Consider the following 27,443-nt stretch of genomic DNA (forward strand, 5'->3'; position numbering starts at 1 on the left):
AAAAACAATTTCACAGAAAAATTCATTTCTCGGGCTCTCGACCTCGAAATTCGACTCCGGGCATATGCCCGAGTCTCATATTTTTCTACGGACCCTCCGGGACCGTCAAGTCACGGGTCCGGGTCCGTTTACCAAAAATGTTGACCAAAGTCAACCTTAATCATTTTAAAGCCACATTTTGAAATTTTTCATAGAATTTAACATATAAGCTTTCCGGCTACGCGCCCGGACTGCGCACGCAAATCGAGGCAAGCAAAAATGAGGTTTTCAAGGCCTCGAAAACACGGAAAAGAGAGAAATCCGGTTATGACCCTTTGGGTCGTCACATTCTCCGTGCTGGGCACTGTCCTAAGAAACTATTTCAGCTGTGTGAAATATTTCTCCAGGATTAAACAAGCTTACCTCTATTTTATTTAGAGGATACAGGAATCAGCAAAATTAAATATTACAAACCAAGCTAGCAAGTAGGTAAAAGGAAACAACTAATGTTTAATATTGGACAACAAAAGAAGAAGGGAGGCGTGAAAGGAGAGGAGAGGAATGGTATTTTTGCTGATGGTTATTTCCTTGTCAAGTGAGAGCCTATTTATGGTTGTAATTGCATGAAGCTCGGCTCTTGCATGGCAAAAACGTAGCTGAACATTTGCCACTTTTTGAACTTCTTTTGCCACTAGTCATGATCTTCTAGAAGGGCTAAAACACTTGTCCAAAGGACATTAAAATATTGCCACAGACTCATCTTCTCGAGCATGCAAATTGGGTTTTTATATTCGGAACACAGAGTCGTCCACAAATTGACAACTTTTGGCTGGTCGATTTTATGCGTAAAATGATCAAAACATATTATTTCCAACTCTTACGTGCTAAAAATTTAAGAATGCGAAACAAAAGTGTTGAGATGGAAGAAAACTGAAAGTGAAATAAGAAGAAGAAAGAAATGTAAAAGTGAAAAAAAGAAGCTGGAAAGGAATTAACAATTGGAGAAGGAGGTGTGAGGAGAAGAATAAATAAAAATAAAAAAAGAAAGAGAAAAATAAATAAATAAATAAATAGCAATAAAAAGGAAATTATATAGTTTTAAAAAGGCAATTTAACAAAAACAACAACCCATTAATAATCCCACTAGTGGGGTCTGGGAAGGGTAGAGTGTACGCAGACCTTACCCCTACTCCGAAGGGGTAGAGAGGCTGTTTCCGGGAGACCCTCGGCTTAGAGACTAGAAAGGCAATACACGTGCCAAATTATAATTGGCGTGTGTCATTCACTATTTTAGTTGAGACTGTGCTAAGTAACAGAAGGTGTTATTTATCATACTTCTAACAAATATAACGGGGTCAAAATGCCCCCACAAAGTGTAAGGGTGCATCTGATAAAGGTAGACAATCCCGGGGATAATTATGTATTATCCCTTTGAATGTCCAGTGAACAATGAATCCCTTCCATCCGGCGACCCAAGGGAAATAAGAGCCCGAAGAAGATCACAATAATATGTTTTGGTGTAAACAACTGCAAAATGTAGTATGTTCGAATTACAAGTGCAAATGTGTAAATAATTCTTTAACAATTTCACAATCAGCTTCATAAGAGGTCTCTTTCAGTTCATCTAGAGCATTGGTTAAGTGGTCAAGGTGGAGGTGTTATAGCGTCTCAAATATGATCCTATCCAAATAGTGATTTGTATTGAAAACAGAAGAAACCAAGAAGTATTTTTAGGGGGAACCGAATAATAGCTACAAGTCAAAGTACTTGTTTTGAACAAGTGTTTTTACTTAACATAAAAGAGTTTATTTACAAAAAGTAAAATAAATATGTAAGAAAATTGGGGAGGAATCCATTTCAGTTTCTCTCAAAACAAGTGGACAAAGTATAACTCTTTCGCTTGTCTCAACTTGAGTAGATTGACTATGCAGAGGTTCTTATATCGTTTATCCAAGTTTCCATCGTCGCAATTTACATCCATATTAAACCTTTTCTTAAATATATAGTTTAGTCCATGTATCTAGCCTAATACATTCATCACCATTTCACAATTCTAAATATTCGATTTAAACACACATCTAAAATGTCTCTCCAACCTCTGTATATCACGCACAAGTCTGAAAACCCTTTGAAAAAGCAAGTCTCAAAATATCAACCCTGATACTTGGAAGCCGAAAAGTTGGACCAAAACAAGGTATTAGTTTGGAGAGAAAGGTGAAGGAGAATGCATACAACTTTAACTATTAAGCTGAACGTGATTCATGCAAGCTGGCAAATGACAGAAACTACTTCAAGTGAAAAGCGCATATGCAGCGGTATAGTTGCGCATTAAAATGAATTCAGCCTCAAGTAAGACTATCGAAATTGCTTCTCTGTAAGCTTGTTAGATACTACAGCATCAACATTGCCCCGAGGAGGGGTATGTACGTATCATGAACCCCTGCCACTACTCAAGTAACATCGCATAGCTTTATCATTTTGAAAAAAATAATATGGAAACACATAAAAATCCCTGTATATTATCTCAAGGTATGACAAACGCCTAACAAAATTACATGGTCCATCAAAACTTAGCAACATTTCCGAAAACATCTGATTGCACAACAAACATCTGTTGACAATACTAACTAAAACCAGGAACTCATTCATCTTCCTGGCTGCGCAACCTAGCAAGCTTGTTAGTTACTACAACATCTAGTTGGGCTGCTCGCTCGACAATCTCCTTCCTCTTCCTGGTGGATACATTATGTGCAATCTCTGCACAGTAAGTCCTGTAAAGAAAGAGCAATCAGTTGAGATTGAGACCACCGTGTAAACTACGTGCAAGAAAACAATCTTGCCTTTTGCATTACCTATTGTGCATCAACAAAATATCAAGTTCACTTGCATTGTGTACAACAAACTTCTTAAAGCCATTAGGAAGATAATGACGAGTCTTCTTGTCTGAACCATAGCCAATGTTGGGCATCAAGACACATCCCTTGAACTTTCTCCTGACTCTGGAGTCAATACCCTTTGGTCTGCGCCAATTTGTCTGTAAAAATTACATTGAAGAATCATTTTCAATTAGTAACCCTAAAGCAAGTGTAACAAAGTGCATACTTCAAGTGTCTAGCAAAGTGCCAAATTAGGACTAATTCTTTGAGTCAAGCGAAGTGTTGAATACAACTAAATACCTATAAGCTTTTTCAGCTAGCATTTGCATTTTGCAGGGTCAACTTTAACTCAAGATGAAAAGGGTTCATAAAATAGAGCACTAAATGAGTACACATGCCTTTTTAATGAAAGAGATGTAAGCAGGATTAAAGTAACAGGAAGCTTATTGATAAAGAAGCCAACTGTGTCGCAAGACCTGTTCTATAGTTTAGTTTCTGCCCGTAAAACGAAACATCCATCAACAGAATAAAGTCTGGACATTTGATACCATAGGCAAGAAATTATTTAAAATAAAATTGAAGGAAAACTTGAAAAACGAAACAAAAAACACTACAAGAAATTGTTCTAGATGCAATCTCAGCCGAAAGATGGTGATATTTTTATACTAATCACTGGGTCAGTCAGGAATGTTGGAAATAATTCATCATTGACTGCATCAGCATCTAAGAAACACTTTTTTAAGAACTTAAACCAAACCACAAAACACTATAAAGATGAAAAAGGAAAAACTACAAACCTTAGAGGAGAGATATGATTATAAGATCAGATGGTAGTGCATGTTTTAGAATTCATCATTGAACTCTACAGATAAGGTGGATAAGCATCATCACACCTTAATATGCATATCCTCCACAAACAAGCTTAAAATGAAATAAAAAAAGCTAAAACCAAGCTAACACTAAAAAAGGTTGCTCACAATACAGCAAAACAAATAGCTTTACAGTACCAAAATAATAACTACAGAGAAATTTTATTATGCCTCAAAATAATACTTATAGAGATGTAAGCAGGCTTAAAGTAACAGAAAGCTTATTGATAAGGAAGCCAACTGTGTCGCAAGACCTGTCCTATAGCTTAGTTTCTGCCCGTAAAACGAAACATCCAGCAACAGAGTAAAGACTGGACATTAGATACCATAGGCAAGAAATCATTCATAGGAAAATTTGAAGGATAACTTGAAAAAAGAAGCAAAAAAATACTGCAAGAATTGTTCTAGATGCAACCTCAGCCGAAAGATGGTGATATTTTTATACTAATCACTGGTGAATCAGCAATTTTGGAATAATTCATCCTTGACTGCATCAGCGTCTAAGGAACACTTTAAGAACTTAAACCAAACGATGAAAAAGAAAAAATTGCAAGGAGAGATATGATTATAAGATCAGATGGTAGTGCATGTTTTAGAATTCATCATTGAACTCTACAGATTAGGTGGATAAGCATCATCACACCTTAATATGCATATCTTCTACAAACAAGCTTAGAATCAAATGAATAAAGCTAAAACCAACCAAATATAAGATACTAACATCATTGTTTAGGAAGAATCAGATATGATGTGTCAATCACCACCTTGCAAATCCAATATTTTGGATGCAACTTAAGACTGGGGCGACAATAAAAATCATCATTTTCCCTTTCCGACACAAAAAACAAAGATACCAACAAAATATCTCTAACGAACAAGCTTATATTAATGTCAACACAAAAAAATGAGTTTTTTTCATTATTACTGAATAATAAGAGTCAGATCAAGCTAAAACTAAAAAGAGTTACTTAAAATACAGAAAAATAAATAGCTTTACTGTAACAAAATAATAACTACAGAGATTTTCTTACGCCTCAAAGTAATACTTATAGAGATGTAAGCAGGCTTAAAGTAACAGAAAGCTTATTGATAAGGAAGCCAACTGTGTCGCAACCTGTCCTATAGTTTAGTTTCTGCCCGTAAAACGAAACATCCAGCAACGGAGTAAAGTCTGGACATTAGATACCATAGGCAAGAAATCATTCAAAAGGAAAACTTGAAAAAAGAAAGAAAAGATACTGCAAGAATTGTTCTAGATGCAACCTCAGCCGAAAGATGGTGATATTTTTATACTAATCACTAGTCAATCAGCAATTTTGGGAATAATTCATCATTGATTGCATGCATCAGCATCTAAGGAACAATTAAAGAACTTAAATAAAACCACAAAACAATACAAAAGTGAAAGGAAAAACTGCAAACATTAAAGGAGAGATATGATTATAAGATCAGATGGTAGTGCATGCTTTAGAATTCATCATTGAAATCTACAGATTAGGTGGATAAGCATCATCACACCTTAATACGCATATCTTCACAAACAAGCTTAGAATCAAATGAAAAGGGCTAAAACCAAACAAATGTAAGACACTAACATTATAGTTTGGGAAGAATCAGATATGATGTGTCAATCACCACCTTGCAAATCCAATATTTTGGATGCAACTTAAGACTGGGGCGACAATAACAATCATCATTTTCCCTTTCCGACAAAAAAAAAAAAAGATACCAACAAAATAACCATAAGGGACAAGGTAAACAAGCTTTATCCTAATGTCAACACATAAGAAAAATGAGTCTTTTTTGCTATTACTGAACAATAAGAGTAAGATCAAGCTAAAACTAAATAAGGGTTGTTTACAATATATATATAACAAATAAATATCTTTACAGTAACAAACTAATACCTACAGGGAGATTTTATTACGCCTCAAAAAACCAATCTTCTATATTGAGATTTCAAGATTAGTTTAGATACTAGAACCAAATCATAAAACAGCACAAAGAGGAAACAGAAACCCAAAACCTTAAAAGAAGGATGAGATATGCTATAAGATCAGATGGTAGTGCATGCTTTTGAATTCATCATTGAACTCTACAGTTAGGTGGATAAGCATCATCACACCTTAATACACATATCTTCCCCAAACAAGCTAAGCATCAAACAAAAAAAGCAACTAACCCAAACAAATAAAAAAAATTAATCTTATTCATTACTCATTAGGAAGAATCAGATATAACAAGTCAATCACCATCTTGCAAATCCAATATTTTGGATGCAACTTAGACTGGGGCGACAATAAACTATCATCATTTTCCCTTTCCACCACAAAATAACAAAGTTAAACAAATTTATGATAAAACATAAAAAATGTCTTTTTCACTATTACTGAACAATAAGATTCAGATCGAGCTAAAAAAGGGATTATTTAATTGTAGAGACTTAATTAAGCCTCAAAATACAATCGTTTTTCATCAGATTTCAATATTAGTGAACAAATAAACTCAAATAGAGCTTAAAACATAAACGGGGTCATAGAAAATGAAAAAATAATACCTTGACAGTGATTCTCCTATCACTTTGATGCCTCTTAAATTGCTTCACCCTTTTCTTGATTATCGTCTTCTTCAGTAGAGGAACCGCCATTGTTACTCTGCTATATACACAGTTAAATAACAAGCATTAGATTCAAAACCCATATCAAAAATACATTGAAATGGACATACTGAGAAAAAAGAGGCTCACTGTTAATTAGGGTTTCTTCAGAACCGCTGGGTATTCTGGATGAGAGGAGTATGTTAGGTTTATATAGGAAGCAGTCGGGCATTAGCTAGGGTTTACAGGAGTGAAGTTACAAAAAAATAAAAAAAACAATCTACGGCTATAAAGTTCCTTTATGAAATTTACGGACCTGATTGATCAAGGATAATATGGTCTTTTTCATCTTAAGAAAAATCAAGGATTATATGCTCTAGTGTCTGATTATAAAACTATAGCTAAAGTCTTATGATTATTTAATTTTCAGAAATTAACGATATATATTTATGGTTAAAAACTTAGTTGTATCGAGTGTTTGCATCATACTTCCTCCGGTCCATTTTAATTAGTTTTTTGGTTTTTTTTGTGGTCCATAATATTTTATTTTTTCAGATATGAAGAAGGAATTAACTTCTTTTTTTCAAAGTTGTCCTTGGAGTAAAAAACTTAGATAGTATTTGCTATAGTTCCAATGAACAAATTAAGGTTTTATGGTCAATTTTATTGTTACTTAATGGTAAAGGGTGAATTCCTTAATATATGTAAAAACGGCGAAAAAAATAATTGAAGTGGACCGGAGGGAGTACAATAGTAATTTACTATGGTTAAGTAATAAATTAAAGTGAGAATGTGTATTAATTAACTGCTATTGTTTAGTGATAACCATGCTTGTGAAGAACATGTTATGTATTAGTATAGTTTGATGTAAACACCTTGTGTTATCTAATGTCTGATCATAAAACTATAGTAAATTCTATCATAATTTGACTTTTACACTGTAATTCTTATGAAACAATAAAAGAAGAAGAAGAGTATTGCAGAGAAAAAGAGAGAGAAGATTCTTATTGATTTTGGGATGAATTATAATGGAATAGAACCCTCTATTTATAGGGAGAGGGTGACTTAGCCACCAAGTAATAAACTCTAGAATCTCTCTAAATATAGACATTCACCATAAATAAAATTCTATTTATAACACTCCTCCTTGAATGTCTATTCAACAGATAATGTGCCTCGTTAAAACCTTAACTAAAATAAAACCCAGTGGGAAAAAAATTCTAGAAAAGGAAAAAGAGTACACATATCTAACAATACGCCTTTTGGTTGCCTCGTTAAAAACCTTGCAAGGAAAACCCGTTGGACAAAACCTTGTAAGGGGAAAAGAGTACAACGCGTATTAACTCCCCCTCATGAGAGCATCACTTCACATTCTTAAGCATTTGCATTCCAATCTTGTGCACCATCTTCAAAAGATCTTTGGTAGAAATTTGCTGAACAAATCAGGCATATTAACTTGAATGAATATATTGCACCTTGAAATCATCATTCTTGATAGAGATGAATTGTCTTCATATGATCTTGTTGGAATCGTCAGTTCAATATCTTCACATAGAGGTGAAAACTCTTGGTATTATATTATCATGCCTATAGTTATAGCAAGATACATTTGTGCACAAATTGCACTGAGGAAGTGGTACTTCAAGATCAAGAATTGTATATGCTTCAAGCGATTTAAATCCTTCAAGGATTGTCGTATAAGTCATATAGTAGACTTTAATTAGATGCATATCAAGTTTTCATGTCATGCTAGACAAAGTAGGTAGATAGAATTCTTATTGATATTGGATGAATTACAATGGAATAGAACCTCTCTATTTATAGGGAGAGAGTGACTTAGCCACCAAGTAATAAACCCTAGAATCTCTCTAAATATAGACATTCACCATAAATAAAATTCTATTTATAATACTCCCCCTTGAATGTCTATTCAACAGATAATGTGCCTCGTTAAAACCTTAACTAAAATAAAACCCAGTGGGAAAAAATCTAGAAAAGGAAAAAGAGTACACATATCTAACAATACGCCTTTTGGTTGCCTCGTTAAAAACCTTGCAAGGAAAACCCAGTGGGACAAAACCTTGTAAGGGAAAAGAGTACAACGCGTATTAACTCCCCCTGATGAGAGCATCAATTCACATCCTTAAGCATTTGCATTCCAATCTTGTGCACCATCTTCAAAAGATCTTTGGTAGAGATTTGATGAACAAATCAGCTATATTAACTTGAATGAATATATTGCACCTTGAAATCATCATTCTTGATAGATATGTAATGTCTTCATATGATATTGTTGGAATCGTCAGTTCAATATCTTCACATAGAGGTGAAAGCTCTTGCTATCATATTATCATGCATATAGTTATAGCAAGATACATTTGTGCACAAATTGCACTGAGGAAGTGGTACTTCAAGATCAAGAATTGTATATGCTTCAAGCAACTTAAATCCTTTAGGGATTGTTAAGTCATATAAGCCATATAATAGACTTTAGATGCATATCAAGTTTTCATGTCATGCTAGACATATAAGATATCGGAAACTGGTTGCACATACCATTGACTTATACTTTCAAGTGTTTGAACTACATGTTCAAAAGTACCTGTCTTTCATATGAAACCAATTCTATTTGAATTGTTTCTCTAGACTTAAGATCCTCATATATATTTAGCGCTATTATAGATGTCGACGAAAAACATTTTATATCGGTTCCAACCTCCTTATTTTTCATAAAGACATAACGTAGAGATCTCTTCATTCATATATTCAGGTACCTGAATCTCTCATGAGATTTTATGAAGTGTTATGTCATGTGATCTTCTAGATCACTTGCCTCCTTTATTATGATCATTTAGATCATTTGCTCATCTTCTTTATCAAGAAGTTTATTCGAAACCAATTTGTCTATACGCTTCAAGCGTACCATAGACTTTGTCCTTCTAGGACTTAATAGGAGCATTTGCAATGAGAATATAGTTAATTTCTTTGGGTCAGCAAATGCGTCTGGCATGCTTTGCAATATATTGCAACTGAATTATCCTTTTATGAACTTCAAGTTCATATTATCTTATTCGAGGATCTAGATGTATAAATGATAATTCATTCCACGTAACATTTTCTCAACTGTTTATCATGTCTCCCCCTCATGTTAGAAAAACTAACTTGTTTTCTCAACTTTGAGAACCCATCTTTGTGCGTTATGATGTTAATCAAAATATACACCGCACATCAATAATAATAAGGTGGAATTATTTGGTTCCTGATCATGAACCACCTATGAGGGGAGAAATTAATATACTTTCGTATATAACGTATATCAAACTAGTATATAAAACTTTGTTCTCATAAGCAATTGTTTAGCTATTAAGTAGAGGCACTTAATAAATTATTTTGCTAAACCAACTGTGATGTAAACCAACTTATCAAGATGAACTTCTTGAATAGAAAATCTGGAAATTATGCTCGAAATTAAATTATTGAGCAAGTTACCTCGCAAACACCATGTTGCGGGTTATTAATAACCGCACATGTAACCATCTCATAGATGCATCTTATGTGGTATACATGGCAGGTGAATGGGCCCATATTCACCTTTGATATTTCCAGCATTCATGGGATTCAATCCCAATTTTAGTTGGTCTATTAATTAATGAGAACAAGCAATGTAAGAGAATTCGTAAAGAACTTTCTAGTTCTTTAATATTTACCCATGTGAATTCTCTTTTATTTTTGCACATCATACTTGAATTAACATGGCTAAACCAATTATGCCAACTGGATAAATTATCAATATTGATAAACTTCAGGTTTACACCATGATGTGTGCAATTATGAATAAACTCCAAGTTTATTATGATATGGGATTTTATATCAATAAATATCCACTTCATTGTGGTATTCTTTTATTTATGTAGTACAAATTGGAGAATAAAGCGGGTAGCTTTTCACATATATATTACCCCGCTACAAGTTGTAGTAATAGAAGATATTAAATCTTTCCTTTATTTATAGTCTCAATATAATCAACCGCTTTCGCGTATACTTTAGAAATTGAATAAGTTTCTTTGAGACTTACTACAACACAATACATTATTGGTAATTAATTGCGTTTCTCCCAAATAGTATAATTGGCTATTGCAGAGTTCTCAATTAATTTTGTAGTACCACATATTCATCAACACCCATATGGTGAATATCTCTTTTAAAGAGAAAGTTATACCATTATGGTTATGGTCAAAATTATATGCAAGATCTGTTTCTTGCATTACCGTTGTCTTTTAACAATCACAACGCCAAAATATTTTGGCGTACAATAGGTACGTGACCAATGACCATTCATGCCATAATAATGACATTATTTTCTTATATCATCTCAAACCTTCTTTTAGAGGTGAGTGCGGTATATCACTACCACTAGCACGTTCATATTCTTTGAAGAATGAATATGTATTCATAAATTAGATGTTGTCACATTCACATCATGACTGGACCATAATCATCTATATGTGCTTTACAAAATCTCATGTCAAATCGATGACAAATATTTTTCACAGAGTGAAAGATTATTTTGAGAATCCTTATTGTTCTCATTACCACAAATGATGACGATTATAATTTCGTCTATTGCCACGTCCATATCCATTGATACATTCATAGTAATAATGTTGTCTTCTTTCAGACTTATCACATACTGCTATCACATTCTCTTAAGAGAATGAGAATGGAGCAAATTCAATGGGACGGGTTTTCAATTCTTTGCCCACAATCATACATGAATTTGATCATGGCGAGGCATAGAATTTTTACCACTTCAGGTGGTTATAATTTCTTACAAACTACATTAGAGTTATAATCAAACTTTGTTGTCTTTGCCTGTATTTAAAATCAAAGTATAGAATAAACGAGAAAAATACGGTAAAATACTTACCTTAAATCCAGAATTTAATCATGAAGGAAGTTCATGGAATAATTAACAATCATTATGCTAAATCCCAAAGCTTCTACTCAATTGGTTAGAGTCTCGTGTTGATAACGTGTTATGAAACAATAAAAGAAGAAGAAGAGTATTGCAGAGAAAAAGAGAGAGAAAATTCTTATTGATTTTGGGATGAATTACAATGGAATAGAACCCTCTATTTATAGGGAGAGGGTGACTTAGCCACCAAGTAATAAACTCTAGAATCTCTCTAAATATAGACATACACCATAAATAAAATTCTATTTATAACAGTATTAAGGTATAAACTTTCAAATGATTAGTGACTAATGACCTTAAAGTTCAACGAAATTTAATGGATGCCAGAGTAAGTTTTTGCTAGATGCACTTTTTATCTCTTTTTGTATTTTTTTTTCTTTGAGATTCATTTGGTCTAAAATGTATAATTAGTAGGCGTTTGGACATAAAAATTAGTATAATTTTTTTTTTAAAAGTAATATTTAGAGTTAAGTTGAAAAATGGTACTTGAATTTTGAAATTATGTTTGGACATGCATTTCACTCGAATAAATGTTGCAATTTTTTGAGTGGGGAAAAATACTTTTTCTGAAAATCCTGAACATTTTTGAAAAAAATTCAAAAACTTGCACAATTTCATGAACAAACATATTTTTTTAAAAAAAAAATTATAAAAGCCTAAGTCGTATTAAAGGCAGATGGTCAATCACCTGGTTACTTGCACTACCAATTCTACAAGTTAATAATACCTCACACTCATGTTATTTATATTAAGTGGGATATTATATTGTTAGTCCGCTATACAAGTGTTCAAACGATAAAAATTTCCACTATGTTTTCTTTTTTTTTTTTTTTTTGGCGGAGGGGCCGGGGGAGGGGGGGTAGGGGGGGGGGGTAAATAAAGGATTTTATTAACCAACTGAAAAAATTACATCAGGAAAAAATGTCCATTATATTAAATGAAGCTTAAATATAGTATTCAAGAAACTTAGTAATTTAAAACTTTATTATTGGACTTCTAAATGATTGATGCTGCAAAATATTCCTCTCACCATAGCAGACTTAGTAGGCGTTTGGACATAAGAATTGTAAAATTTCAAGAAATGGTGAAAATTTTTTTTAAGTGAAAATGATATTTGAAATTTAGAGTTGTGTTTGGACATAAAATTCAGTTTGGGTTGTTTTTGAAGTTTTCTGAGTGATTTGAGTGAAAATTTTGAAAAATAGCTTTTTGGAAATGCTGATTTCGAAAAAAGTGAAAATTAAAAATTTTATGAACAAACGCTGATTTCGAAAAAAGTGAATTTTGTTTTGGAAAAAAGGAAAAAAAATATTTATGTCCAAACGGGCTCTTAGTTCTATTAACAGTCTTCCATCAAAACGTCCTCTAGTTTGATTTCAGCTAAGATATCCTTATACCTTTTTGTTTCGTATAACTACTAGTTTTAGTATATGTGCGTTGCACGTGAATTTTGCGTCTATCAATAAAAGTGCATAGAATATTGAACAAAAAATAAATTTTGAATATAGACTTAAACTCATAATAAGTACTTGTTTTTCACCTAATAACAATGATTGAACATTTAGGAAAAAATTTTAGTTTGTGCATCAACGTTATAATATACAGTAAGTAGTCCACATGAGTTGGACAACATACCCCATTATTCTTCAAAGTTTTCCCAATGTTTAAGTCCAATTTATTTACAGATTGTTTATAATACCAACCAAAAGTTTATTTACAGATTTACATCTTAATATCAAATATACATTTTTAAAAAAAAATTGAACTAAAATAAGGATTTAGAGTATTAGAAAATTTTATTTCCTAACAGGACAATATACCCAAATTTTATGCGTAGTTTATCTACAACTGTCGAAATTCAATAAATGGGATGTACCTTTCAAAACACAATATTATAAATTATTTTCATGCGCAAGGTAATTATATTAATTAGCAAAATTCTATATTATGAGTGAAAAAAAAATTCTTGCACCACACCTTAAAATTAATATTCTGTGAAGATTTATGATGAACGAGATATAGTCCAAACGGGAATAATTATTTTTCATGAGATAATGAAAATTGTTTGCCTAAACGGATAAAATTGTCAAAAATCTAGTTAGATGCAAGGACGTCAATTGGCATTCTCTATTCTTTAAACCTATTTTGAGATAACCAATTGGTACTATCAAATAATATCATAAAATTATTGTGCCCGGGGTTAAGCACTTAGGAAAGAACAATTGAACATTGTCCTAGGCCACAAGGCTCTCAAGTTTTATCTTTCACTCTGTCTGAAGCGAGTTATTCTTATTTAATGTCTTGTGAAGGACAACAGATACCAAACAAAAATTATAATGATAGTTTCGATTCTTGATTTTGTTATTTTTCCAACGATGAATTATCCGTTGAGTATACATAAGGAAGATGGTTCATGGAATATAATTATACAAATTAAGTAAATGTAAAGTTTCAAGGTACTCCTATCTTAATTAAGACTTCTAATTTAAAGAGTTAGAATCCATAACAAGTTCATATAGTTGTAAAAAGAAAAATTTATGTTGCTGGAATGTAAAAATATACGTGAATAAACACAAGTTTCTTTTGAATAAAGATATTAATGACTTCAAATTCCTAATTATTAGTTATATTATATAGTTTAAATAAGAAAAAATTTATATGAGATAAATTTTAGTCGATTTTAAAGTCCTAACTATTTATCTTCTACATAACTCAAATAAGAAAACATTTAATAACCAAAATTTTAGTAGATTCCGAAGTCCTAAATGTTAGGAAGCTAATTAAATTACAACTTTGTCCAATATGAAAATTATTTTTAAAGGGTTAAAAAGGCGAATGACATATCATTAAGGATTTCGTGTTTTTAATATAGCATAGATAGATTACTATAATCTTGCCTTTTCTTCTGCTAGCATTTGTAAAACCAGTCAACCAGTTCTTCACACTCCCAAGAGTGCTTTAACTCCAACCAGCAAAACAAATGCCATCACAAAGAATCGATGAACAGCAAATGAGAAATATTAGCCATCATCACCATTGATGATAGCCTACTGAATGTTTGTTGATAGGGCATCGGGTCAAATTTGATGCTCAATACCAAATGATTGATAGTGCGAAGATACTCGTGCTACTAAAAGATCTTCTATGCTTTTGCAGGTAAGTTGGGAGTCATATACATGTATACAAATATCGATATCATGCCGTAATGTCTACAAAACAAACTTTACTAGGAGGACAAGTGTTCAGGCAGCTATAAATTGAAGAATGAAACTCATATGAGTTTGGTGAGGAGGGGATGACATCAACCCAGTCTCTATCTACCATCTCCACATACTGATTTGGCTTTAAAATGGCTTCAAATTGAAGTTTGTCGATCTTCTTAGTCAACTTCTTTGCAAAATCAATGGAAAATACCATGTTGAAGCGTTCTTCCGAGTAGCCAGCATCCCGGAAGACTTGGATCCCCGCATTGGCTTCACGTGAGCTAGTAAAACCAAGTAGCATCTCCCCATTTATGCATTCTTGATTTTCAGAACAGACCTGTATTGAGCACCAATTAGTTACACAGATTCACAGCCCATACGATACCACTGATAATACCAATTAGAACAAGGAGAAGAAAGAGTCGACATACTATTTAAGACAGATTTAGAAGTACAAGAAAGAGGCGCTAATACATGCTATTCAAGACGCCAATTGCACTTAGCCAGAAGTAAAATGCACAAGTCAACAACTAGCCAATATCTGAACTCTCACCTGAATATACTCCACGCCCATCACATGTAAATGCTCTAGTAGGTTCTGTGATGAGAGCAAAGTAACAATTCCTGCTGATCCAGCTGGTTGTTGGAGTATCTCCCAAGGTGATTTCATCAAAATTTTATGCTTGCTTTCTTCTTCCTGTGACGCAGTGACAACAGGGAGTTTCTCTTCTTCCAAGAACCAAACCTGCGAATGACATAACAGGAGTAAAAACTAAGAAATTGCATGCTGGTAGACTTGTTATCAGGTCAATAATGATGATAAAATTTTCTTCCCGCAAAAGAGAAAATGAATGTAGTTTACATCAAACAATTCAAAAACAAAGCAAATAAAACTGTAGCTACACAGCTGTTAAATACTCTAATCTCAGTCTAAAACACTGGCTATAATCATGTCATAGAACTTCCCTCGGAAGTAAATGAGAATTATTTGGTCTTTGCTTTATTTGGCCCAGGGTAAGGGATTATCTAGAATCAGGAGATGCAACAGGATTAGGCCATAACACGACAATCTTTTCACAATTGCAGGTCATACATACGACTTAGAAGAAGTATAGCTGCACCAATATTGTTTAGAGTTGCTATATCTGTTTTGAAGCATGACTGAATGAGTGAAAGTTTCAGTAAACAACAATACACTGGGTCATCTCCATATTCAGAATTTGAGTGAGGCAATCAAAGTGCTAACAGCAATTTTCTCAAGATAAAAGTGTGTATTAGTAACATTTAATCTAACACAAAAAAGATTTGATGGATGAACGTGATTTAAGCTCCTTATAAGATAATTCTGAACAAGCTTCTATCTGGCAGGTAACTAATTACATAGCAAAGATACATGCATCTACCTTCTCGGAGTTGAAAGAGAAGTAGTCATGATCCATGAACAATTGTTTGAGATATTCAATAGATTCAGCAGGACACACCAATATAAGAGGTACAGACAGCTGGTCCTCCGTCTGCAATTGACAAAGAAATCAATCAAATCATGTGTTCAAAATAACTCTCTCCAACAAGACAAGTAATCTCCCTGCATCATGAGAATATCCAAAACTAAACAAAAGGGACATGCAACTAACATGTGAATTACACCTGCATGTATACAAAGTAAACATAGCAGAAAAGGCATAATATTACTTGCCCCAAACTTTCCTCAGAATCGTCTAATGACAATAGTAATGTATGTGCAACCTACTTTCAAGCAATGGGCTGCAGGGAATGAAGTGAGTCAGTGGCAACTACTTCAATCCTGAATGGCCATATGGGAGATAGCATTCTGTTGAATTCAATTTACAAAACAGTATGTCGACTCTAGTCTACTACTGAAGGAAGGACCACCTTGAGCAGTCTGAGGCTGTCATCTACCAATGCCTTGATATGCAGATAGGCAATGTCCTCATTATTATGAGAGCCAACAGGTTCAGGAATAGAAGACCTTCCAAGCATTTCTCCCAAAGCTAAAACAATCGCAACCTTGCCGCAAGATATGAGGCCGCGACCCTGCTCTTGCACTTTAGAACAAATGCTGGAATGTTCCACATTTTCTTTTGAAAGGAATTCTTTTGATATTTTTAATGTATTTGAAACTTCTAAAGCATTAACAAAGTCTGGAAAGCTCCATCTGCAGCAAGAAAACAATTGTTGAATTTGTCAAGGCAAATTATAGTAATTCTCCTACCCCCCCCCTACCCCCCCCCCTACCCCCCCCCCCCCCCCAAAACCCAAACCCCCAAAATAAAAGGAATAAGAATGAGTATGATCATGAGATGAGAATCAATATCAGGTAAATGGACCTAACCTACTTTCTTCACTGCATTTGTACTTAAACATTTAGGATATGAGATGTCGGTGTAAAAGATCAGTTAGCCTACCTAAAGCTTGCATGACGTATACTTTAGCAGGTCAGCAAGTATCTAATTCCAAATTACAGGAAATAAACTAAAAGCTGCACCTCTTATATGGCATCTTCATATTCTGCAATGCATGCTGAAGCAACATTGAATTTACATCAACTATCTGGTCTGCAAGGAAGCTCCTTTGGCCTTTCTCGCCGTATCTAAAACCATGAAATATATGATCTTGTTCCATTTCATGTAATTTCTTCTTGGCTGCTATAAGGCGTTTCTGAAACTTTTTTCTCTCTTTCCATTCCTGAATATTGCAGAATATGAACAGTGTCAAAAATGCTAGATCAACGTTATAGAAGTACCAGCGACAATCAAAGATGAGCACCGAGAGAAAAGCAACTTTAGAGGCACTTTTCAAATGAGCAGCACTAATCTGGAGCAGTTAAGTGCGAACTCTCATCAAGAATTGCCTTGTCATTAAGCTCAGATAACATATTTAAGAATTCTATTAATGATAGTAAATGCACAATATACGAGAAAAGTGGGTAACCAATTACTTCAGATGTTAGAGAACCTATCATGCTGCATGTTATTTTTTGATAATCAAATTCCTTATTGATTCACACCAATGAGGCATAAAAAACTATTCACGATGTGAACAAATGGTGCAAGTACTATCTTCTAACAAGTGGCACCAATCATCTGTACTTCTCTTTGTACAAAAAGTGTTATTTATATCAAATAGCGAATGAGTCAACCGAAAGCTGAAAGTATGCATTGAGTAAGGTTTTTAGGATAAGAAGAGATAAGAGAGGAAATATGCACTGCAAGTTTAGGTACATAAGAAGAAAAAAGGTGAAGTAAGATTAGACGGAATTGTGGTGCCTAACAAGATGGCCAAAAACGTAATACAGAATTGAAATAGGATGACTAAATTGGATGAGACATATGGGATGTGCAATTAGATATAATTGCAAGTAAATACAGAACCCTGTAACAGCATGTGTCGATATAATAAATTCTGGCAAAATGGGGAAAAAGAAGCAACTCACAAGCTGTCGCCTCTCTTTCTTGGACCTCTCATCAGCACGGATATTTAACTCTAGAAGACCTTTAGGAGGTGTAATCAACATTTCCCTTTTACTCAAATCAACAGTTGGAACAATCGCTTCAACAAAAGGAACCCATACAAGCGGACCAGATGCACCTCCTTCCAGCCTTTGCTTTCCATTTCGATCAAGACTAATATTTGAGTCAAGCTCAACATGTAGGAGATCACTAGCTCCACTGTTGAAAACATTAATAACAGTTCCCACTGGTTCTCTAGTTTCCTGGAGCACATATTAGAAAATTCCTTCTAAGTGCGACTCACCTCCAATAGAAATTAAAACTAAAGAAACATCTACTTTTGGCGAAACTCAGATTGATGCCTTGGAAGACAAACCTTTAGAAAAACTCTCATCCCAACGAGGTCGCGGGTGTAAAATTCACCTTCTTCCAGGACTGGTCTATCTTCGTCCTTCACCAGTACAGTCGACCCAACAAGTTTTTGAGCCTGACGAAAATTGGAAAAACAAGATATATCAAACTTTTAAGCCCAAGGGTAAAGACTAGGTCCATTTCCAAAATATGCCTCAGAAAATACACAAGACTGGCATGAGATTGTAGTAAGCTGCCATATACTAGGCTAGCAACAATTGTCTTTGGTTGACAAAAGATGAGCCAAACATCGTCCATATTATAATAGTGCCATATAAAGTTCTTCGCCTTTAGTATACATGACATTACCACTTGTTTTAAATGACAGTGTGTGATTTGAACATGCATGATTCAGAATTGGTTCATCATAAAGAAAAGATAAGGCATATGGTGCATGAGGTAAAACAAAAGAGTGGGGGTCATGAAAACTCAATGTTATTACATCGTTACACTGACATCACCTGCTCTATTGTGTTGATTTCATGGAATCTAAGTATCCAACTCTTCTGTCCTGGATGACCTCTTCCCTCCACTAGTTCAATTTCTTGAACCATCTCTCTCCCTGAGACTTGCTGCCTCAACCATCGCCTTCCTGGCTGAATTAATAGTGAGTTCATACAATGGATATAGCAATGCATGCCAACAACAAGAATTCAGCCCCACTATTAAGTTGCTGATAGTTTCTACCTCGGAAAATCGCAATTCAGGAAAATCAGTAGTAGCCTTTACTCGAACCTCTCCTTGAAGCCCATGAACACTATATATATACCCAGTTTCAACAAAGTTTCCCTCTGTTTCGCTAGCCTCCAAGATCTCCTCAGTAGCTGAAATGCGACAGACATAAAAAGGTGTTTACTTGAGAACTGTGTGATTTTATAAAAACTGTTCATAAACTTTCTCATGAATGAGGACTACTTTGATACTCTAGCCCAATTTAGATGCTTGACAATCATTGCACCGACTCCACAGACGATAACAAATTCAGATGAATTGGTATTATCATGATGAAAATGAAATTTTAATTAGACAGCATACACTATCATAAGCTGATATCCTTCCTAGATAACTGAATATCCTATATAAATTTTCTATATTCTATGTTTGACTTGAAGCAGGAAACTTGTAATCGGATTAACAAAATTTAAATATTGCCTCGCACCTGCTTAAGGTTAGGGTAACAACATATCATGCTTAACAATATACAAAATATACTTACAGACAATACAACTAAAGATTAAGCAGTGTCAATAAGCCAAGCGAAAAGTTCAGACAATAACACCAAATTCCAGGTTTTGCTCAATTCCAGAAAAATAATCCTCAATAGAGGACAATTGTAATAAACAATCATGTTTCATTACCGCAAATTTCTATCCTCACAAGTTCGGGGTAAGGTGTGCGTACACACTACCCTTCCCAGACCCCACAGTGTTGATATGTTGTTGTTGTTGTTTCATTACCACAAATTAGAACAGCAGGTTGAATTAAGGAAAAACTCTTAAAAAGCACGCAAATTCAGTGCAGAAACCCAGTTAAGGAAAAAGTCAGGAAAAAAATCTAAGAAATATGAATGGAAGCTCAATAACCAAAAAAGATTGAAGCTTTAATACATATTCACCAAAAAAGAGACTTTACCAGTGCAGTGAAGCAGAGGGAGGGTGCTTTGGCGAACATGGAAAATCTTGAAGCTTGATTGAGCAGGAAAAGAAGATCCAATGCTTTGATTTCGAAAGGGAAGTGTTAGTGTTTGAGTAAAGAAGAGACCAACTGGAGCAGAAGAGATAGCGTTTGAACAAAAGGAAAGAGCTGCGCACCCCTGCATATTTTCTTGCCTCCACTGATAATACTGAACAAAGAAGAGTGTATTTTCGAAAGAAAAATCTGCAAGATAAAATCTCAGTACAACACTCTCTGCAGATAGTACAAATATTTATGCATTAAAATTCATGGTTCACTATGAAGTTATCAAATGGGCATCCCAGCTGGTTTTATTAGGGGTTAATTGAACAAATGCAAATGTTTCAAGTTAAGCATAAGTCTATCTAAAAAACCATGACTTTAGAATAATAATTGATATATTTCATATAATCCATATACGAACTCATATGTTTTATAGCCTGTTTGGTGCATATTATTTTCAAAAAAAAAAAATGTTTCAAGTTAAGCATAAGTCTATCTAAAAAACCATGACTTTAGAATAATAATTGATATATTTCATACAATTCATATGCGAACTCATATGTTTAATAACTTGTTTGGTCAAACTTCTCCAAGGCCAAAAATATAATTTTTTCAAAAAAATACTACTTTTTTTAATTCAAAATTGAAGTGTTTTGTCAAACTTTTAGAAGAAAAAAAGTACTTTTGAGTAGAAGCTGAAGCAATTTTGGAGAAGAAGAAAAAAATAGCTTATTCCCAAAAATATTTTTTGAAAAGTGTTTACCTCGAAAATACGAGTAACAATTAAATTTGATTTGTGGTTTAAATATAAGTGATTAGATTCAATACCAATTAATAATCAAGAAATATAAGGTAGAAGTGAAAGAAATAAGTTAATCAAACCAATATAACTCAGCAGCAGTGACCTCGAGGTGGGTATAGAGCAATGATAACTATCAAGCAGGAAAATTAAGTAAGAACAATAGAGCTAAAGGACAATTCTGATGAGCAGTAGGCAAAAAGTAGAGAATATATTCTTTTCTCAATGATTAGATGATGTTACAAATTATTGGGGTCCCCTTTATATAATAGGGGAATCCTAAATATGGAATATTTCTATTTACAGTAGGGAATATTCCTGATACAGCTGTCTAACCGCCTAGTACGGAATCGTACAATCATATTCCGGGATTTGCGCCATGATCTTGGGGATGTGGCAGGAATCTAGCTCATTCTGTTGTAAATGCATAACGATACTATTTCAAGGTTGATCATACTCAGCCTTGGAACTCTTCGTACTCCTATCTCTCGAGCATTGCGTTCTGTCTTCGAACTCGAACCTGGTCCACCGGGCTTGACCTCAACCTCGCCCAGACTTGGGCCTAGGATGGACCCTCGAGCCTATAAATCGGAGGCATATGATTTTGACCGTATACAGATAGTCCCCGCGTTTCTTAGAGTAAGATGATAAGAAACGATTTGATCCTCGTTTTCCCGGAGTCTTTAGTGATGATGTCATTTTCGTGACATAGGCGCTCAAAGTGACTGAAACGTCCCGTCGGTCCACTTCCCCAAAACATTGAATGCACGCCAGTAATGGTCGGCCACTAGCGCCGCCGAACCGTCGTTGCCCTTCTATAAATATGAGGCTATTCCTTTGAGTAAAGAACTTTACTCTTTCATTACATCTTTTCCTTCTTCATCTCTTTCTCTAATCGTCTGTTTCCACTGCCTCTTTAAGCGCCGGAAAACGCCTGGTTCTTGTAAAAATATCACATTCCGACACAGTCTGCATTCTTTAGCCTAAGATCATGGCTAAACTTCCAAAACGGTCCCCAAAAAAGATAGAGCGTCGACTTCTTCTACCTCTCAGCCGGCCAGACAGGTGGTGCCGCCGACTCTTGAAGAAATCACCCCCGGTCCTTGCATAATTAAGAAGGATTTCGGCATAGAAAATTCCCCCGATGTCCCGGGCCGATGCGAGCATGCATCTAGATATATTAGTCTGATATCGGAGAAGAACCTCGAAGCCATGAAGATGGACTGCGGCTGGGGCGATGAGGTCTTGGTTCAGATCCCGAGCCCGAGGAAAGCATTACTACCCACGTGGAGGGGTTTTTAAGTGTTTACACTTACCCCTTCACACTGGGTCCCCTCGATCCGGTGGTGATCGACTTCTGCAAAACATTCGAAGTCACCCTTGGCCAGATTCACCCCTCCTTTTGGCGCATCGTGATCATGCTACGCTACTTTTCTGAGAAGGTCGAGGGGTTGGAATTCACCCTCAACCACCTGATTCGACTATATCGGCCCCAACTATTTCGAGGGCTTATCAAGCTGCAACGTCGAACGACGAAAGCCTTCTTTGCCAGCAATGACGAAACCAAAGATCGAGGTTGGATGAGCCAGTTCAGAGTAAGGACTTCGGACGTCATCCCCAGGGATAAGATGCCATTCCCGGAGATATGGAATTTTAATCGTAAGTGGAGCTCTTCTTCCCAGTATTTATTCATATTCAGCTTTCATGTCTCACAATGCCTTCACCCTTTTTGTAGCCACTACCTGGGCACCTCACGCGGTCCCCGACCTCGAGGATTGGGTCCGAAATTAGCTTCCACCTCCTCCTACGATGAGCGCAAATGGCGTGAATTGTCGAGGGGCAAGTGGGAGGCCAAACATCATGGTACATTCGGTTGATACCCAATTTTTCTCTCATATATTTTAAATATGCATATATATTTTTAAAATAGTGCACATACATTATTATTAGATTTACAAACATGTATAAGTGTTTTTATAATTTTCCTATAATTTTAAAGGCTTTAAATCAATTTATTTCTGCATTTTTTATTATACAAATATCCAATAATTATCCCTTATATTATTTTTATGATGATTTAATCATCTAAATTTAAAATTTGTGCCCATATAGTACTTAAATATTTTAATTGTATTTTTATAATTATATTTGGATTTTTTAAGGCTAGAATTGCACATTTTGCAATAATAGCCCATATACACGCATAATTACATTATTTACATAAAAATGACTTTTTATATTTTTTTAATGTTAAGTAATTATTTTAAAAAATTTTCATGCATAAATGATATTTTTATTATTTATTAATTATTTTTATAAATTATTTTATTGATTTAATTGGGTATTTAAAATTTAGTCCTTTTTTCTAATTAAATTCAAACCTAGCCTAACCCAATTACCCCAGTCCAATACACTAACCAGCCCAATACCCCATACCCGTCCAACCCAGTACCCAAACCAGCTCAACCCAGACCCATACCCATTTTAAAACCCCGACCCAAGCCCTTGTAAAATCCTAGCCGTTGATCTCAAAGATCAACGGCTCCTAATTACTTCCACCCTTTTAACTATACTAAATGCCTAACCCTAATTCATTTTCCCCCACCCGCCGTCATGGAATCCTCTTGTCTCTTCCTTTACTCTCTCAAACCCTAACCCGCCATCACCATCCACCTGTGATTCCTATCCAGAAATGGAATCATTCTTTGATTCTTTACCATATCTGGTCTTACCTCTTTACCAGCTACTCGTTTTTGATATTACTTGGCTGGTTTGCCCCAAATGGCAAGTTGATCTCGAGAGATTCGAACCAGATCTGGTTCAAAAACTCTTATATTTTGGTTATTTCCGTCTATATTCATCCTAACCTCTCTGAGTACGAATACTTTTCGTATCTTTCCGTTAGGGTTTTGGACCTCTGGTTCAAACCAGATTTCGGTTCATTTTTGGTTCGCTTTAATGTTATTATTTACCTTGTTACTCGTCGAATCTGTCTATTCTTGGTTGAATCTCTTACTTACCCTAAAACTAAGGTTTAGATCTTTCCAGATCTGAAACGATTTTCATTTTTAGTATTTTTTCCTTTAATGTTTCAATATCTCCATCTCTCTGTTTTATAGTTTCTCTACTATTTCTGACCGATTTTATTTACCCTAAAATTAGGGTTTTGATTTTCAAAAGCAAACCAAATCTGTCATCTATGTGTATCTATTATAGTTGTGTTACTACTTCTAACTGATTTCACTTACCCTAATTATTTCCGTCTATATGTCTTTATATTTCTGCCTATTTTTCTAGGGTTTCAATTATTTAATTACTTCTCTTAATGTTTCTGTCCTTAACTCTGGCGTTAATTGTTGACTAATTTTATTTACCCCAAAAATTAGGGCTTTTGAAATCTTTACTAAGATTCCAGTCTTTCCTTTCTTTTATGGCACTGATATTTCCTTATCTGGTTCGATTTACCTGTTCTCATTATTTCCTTACCTTATTTGATCTGGTACTTGAACACTGATTGATTCTGTATAATATTTTCCCTAATTTAAGTAATACTTGCCTCATTTTATGCTATTATGTTCCGTTCATTGATTGAATCAGACTTAAATTGATTCTACTTCTATTTTCATTCCTTACTTGTGTATGATTGACTTGTTACCTTATTTGTGTGCTCTAACTCAACGCTATTTAAACCCTTCCCTTTTCCCCTCAAGACAAGACTCGAACTATCCCATTCTCACTACTAAAACTTAAGCTCCCTTGATCTCTCTTGTTCTGATTTCTGTGCTAAGTGTCTCCTGATTTTGGCCGGCTGAAAGCCAAGGCCAAAATTATTTTGGAACCTCATTGTTGTGGTATACTTACTTGCTTTCTCACTTAACTAGTATGCCATAACTTTTGCAATCCCATTCTCTATGCTTTGCTTGACTGGTCTGCTTTCAATTCCTAGCATGACTCTATCCTTTATGCGATTATGTGATCTCATCTAGCAGCATCGTCAACTTAGGACTAATTTGTTCTGAATAATATGAATCCCTTTCATAGTTTGGCCTAAAGCTCAACCTGTTTCATGCATTGTTGTTAATTCTACACCTGTTTTACATTACAAGCATGTAAACAGTTAGCTTGTTGCTTAACTCATATGTCATGTTTGTTTGAATTCAAATGTTTCTACCTGATTGTTTATGTGATTAAACCATGATTGTCCTAATTACTAGCATGAGTATTTAGCTTAACTAAACTTCAGCTTATTTGAACTATGTGTTTAAGTATGAATTCTGTATGTTTCCTTGGTGTAGTTCTGCCTACAACTCTATGTTCTTAATCCTGTTTTTCTGAAATCCAACTATTTTTAAAACCTACCCCTCCCTCTTTTACATACTCTTAGTCCCTTAGGTTCTCAACCACCCTAGTGTGAGCACTGCTTAGTTGAGACTCCTCTGAACTCTAACACACTGGGGGCTGGTTTTCCAATCTCTCATGAATTCTTTTCTGAATGTGTGGTTCTGGTGTGAGCATTGCCCGGGGTCCCTGAGGCCCTTAGGAACTTTGACACACTGGAAGCCTGGTTCTAATGTGCTGTGGGTGAATCATTGCTATGCTTCAAAGCTGTTATGTGGAAGGCCTGATTCCTATGTTTATTTGGGCCTATGAAGGCTCCCTATAGTGTAACTGATACCATTATGTAATTCATTTGGCTATTCTGGTCTGTAATAACTCTGTAATAACAGATTTGGGGATATTTAGTAAAGCTGGGGGTTTCTCCTTATATCTTTTGTTAAAACTGGGTAGAAATCCTGCCTATAGGATTTAATTATGTTGGTTGAATTATGTGAGCATCATACTACGCTTAGAAATCCTACCTATAGGACTTTCATGATCATGTTGATTCTGTATTTTACCTTTGCATGCTAGAGACCTTTCTTATAGGATTTTCTTTCAATTCTATGCATTAGAAATCCTGTTCATAGGATCTATACATTTTTCAACAAATGTGCATTAGCAATCATGCCTATAGGGTCTTGTTGTTTGAATTAACTATCCTTCCTGGCAATTTGTTTAGTTTCTGCCCGTACCCAGCTAATAGATATCATGCCTATAGGATTTAAATCCACTCAAACCTAGAAATCATGCCTATAGGGTTTAAATCAATCCGGCAATAGATATTATGCCTATAGGACTAAATCAACTCCCATTTAGAAATCATGCCTATAAGGTTTAAGTCAATTCAGTAATTAGAAAGCATGTCTATAGGAAATAAAATCTATATTTTTACGAGTCAAGATCAGTGCTACGCTTAGAAGCCATGTCTATAGGTCTGTAATTAATAAGCTCGTAGAAATCATGCCTATAGGATCCTGTTCTAAATTCAATCGTTATTGTTAATCACTTAGGCAACGTATCTGTAGGACTTAATAATTCTGGGTTTATAATTGTCACATTACTGCCTGAGGTGCCCAGATTCAGGCTGAATAAAATCAGTAGGCAAACAAATAGGTCTCAATGCTCGCCTTAACAAAGCTGTCTCTGTACTCAGTTTTCTCACATAGATATCCTGCTTATAGGATTCCTAAGTTAACGAAATTTGTTGATTCAACTGCGTGCTTTGTTGCCTATGTGTGGAGGTCAATATAAGCCTATACTTGCTCTTTATCTGAAAGTCCTATTTGCTTTTGTTTGTCGCCAAGATTTCACACTTTAAATAACATAGATTGGTCTAGAACCATCCCAAATAGAGGTCATAATACCTCTAGGGCCATAGGTAAGGGACGAGTACTGCACGCATAGGGTATGGTTTAGAATCAACTAGCGCGCTTAAGTAACAACTTAAAGATAGTAATTGGGTAGTAAGGTGATGATAGCCCGTGCGCTAATGCTATGAGTAACACCCCGATTTCAGGGAGTTACAAAGTATTGCATGGAATGATCCTATAGGCTAAAAAACTTAGGACCACCCCCTTACACTTCCGTTTAAAATAAATTGAATATTGTATTTGTCCAAATGGTTTTCTTCCTATTTTAGGCTAATTCGCTTAATTTAAGTTTGGCCGGGACCCACCATTGTGGACCTCGAGGGGTGCCTAACACCTTCCCCTCAAGGTAATTTAGAGCCCTTACCCGATCTCTGGTGATGTAAGCTGGTTATATAAGTTATTTGCTCTAGGTGCCCTAACGCACCTTAATTCATTAGGTGGCGACTCTTCTAATTCCCTAACCTCAAAAAAGGAGTTGTCCCAGAAATGTCGAAGCCCGATTTCGCGAGAAAAAGGGGGCGCGACAGCATGACGACTCTGCTGGGGATATCTTTAGGCTCTTACCATAACGAACTTGTTTGAGAATTAGTCTTTAAGCATGTCTTTATTATTCCGTCAATACTTGCACACCCCTTCCCCTCCGCACTCTATGTGAATTTATTTGCCTATCTTCATTTATGGTTTCTCTTCCCTGTTTTATCACTTTTTATTATGGAAACTGACTTGTCTCCTTATTTTTCTTTCTTAAATGTCTTTACGATTATTAAATACCGCATTTTATCATTATTTTTTGTGCAAATACCCGGCAACATGTTATTTTCTTTTTGCATAACTCCAT

General features: G+C 34.9%; 2 protein-coding genes across 4 annotated transcripts; both read right to left on the bottom strand.

Annotated features, from left to right (window-relative positions):
* Positions 1–2,426: 2,426 nt before the first annotated feature.
* Positions 2,427–6,565, bottom strand: LOC109210632 (60S ribosomal protein L32-1-like). Of its 2 annotated transcripts, none has more exons than XM_019374083.1 (4): positions 6,471–6,565; positions 6,282–6,378; positions 2,832–3,013; positions 2,427–2,750 (listed from the first exon to the last, which is right to left on the bottom strand). In XM_019374083.1, the coding sequence occupies exons 2-4, from the start codon at positions 6,369–6,371 to the stop codon at positions 2,621–2,623; spliced, it is 402 nt and encodes a 133-aa protein (XP_019229628.1). In that variant the 5' UTR covers positions 6,372–6,378; positions 6,471–6,565; the 3' UTR covers positions 2,427–2,620. The 2 variants fall into 2 exon arrangements, with proteins under 2 accessions (XP_019229628.1, XP_019229627.1); XM_019374082.1 differs by having other exon boundaries at positions 6,282–6,381.
* A 7,812-nt stretch (positions 6,566–14,377) lies between these two features.
* LOC109210634 lies at positions 14,378–20,354 on the bottom strand. 2 transcript variants are annotated; one of them, XM_019374084.1, is made up of 10 exons: positions 20,012–20,354; positions 19,067–19,203; positions 18,841–18,975; positions 18,345–18,455; positions 17,953–18,231; positions 17,005–17,204; positions 16,392–16,674; positions 15,902–16,012; positions 15,052–15,243; positions 14,378–14,835 (listed from the first exon to the last, which is right to left on the bottom strand). In XM_019374084.1, the coding sequence occupies exons 1-10, from the start codon at positions 20,196–20,198 to the stop codon at positions 14,491–14,493; spliced, it is 1,980 nt and encodes a 659-aa protein (XP_019229629.1). In that variant the 5' UTR covers positions 20,199–20,354; the 3' UTR covers positions 14,378–14,490. The 2 variants fall into 2 exon arrangements, with proteins under 2 accessions (XP_019229629.1, XP_019229630.1); XM_019374085.1 differs by having other exon boundaries at positions 18,841–18,971; positions 20,012–20,215.
* Between the last annotated feature and the right edge of the window lie 7,089 nt (positions 20,355–27,443).

The sequence above is a fragment of the Nicotiana attenuata genome, unplaced genomic scaffold (genome assembly GCF_001879085.1).
Source record: "Nicotiana attenuata strain UT unplaced genomic scaffold, NIATTr2, whole genome shotgun sequence".
NCBI classification, from domain to species: Eukaryota; Viridiplantae; Streptophyta; class Magnoliopsida; order Solanales; family Solanaceae; genus Nicotiana; species Nicotiana attenuata.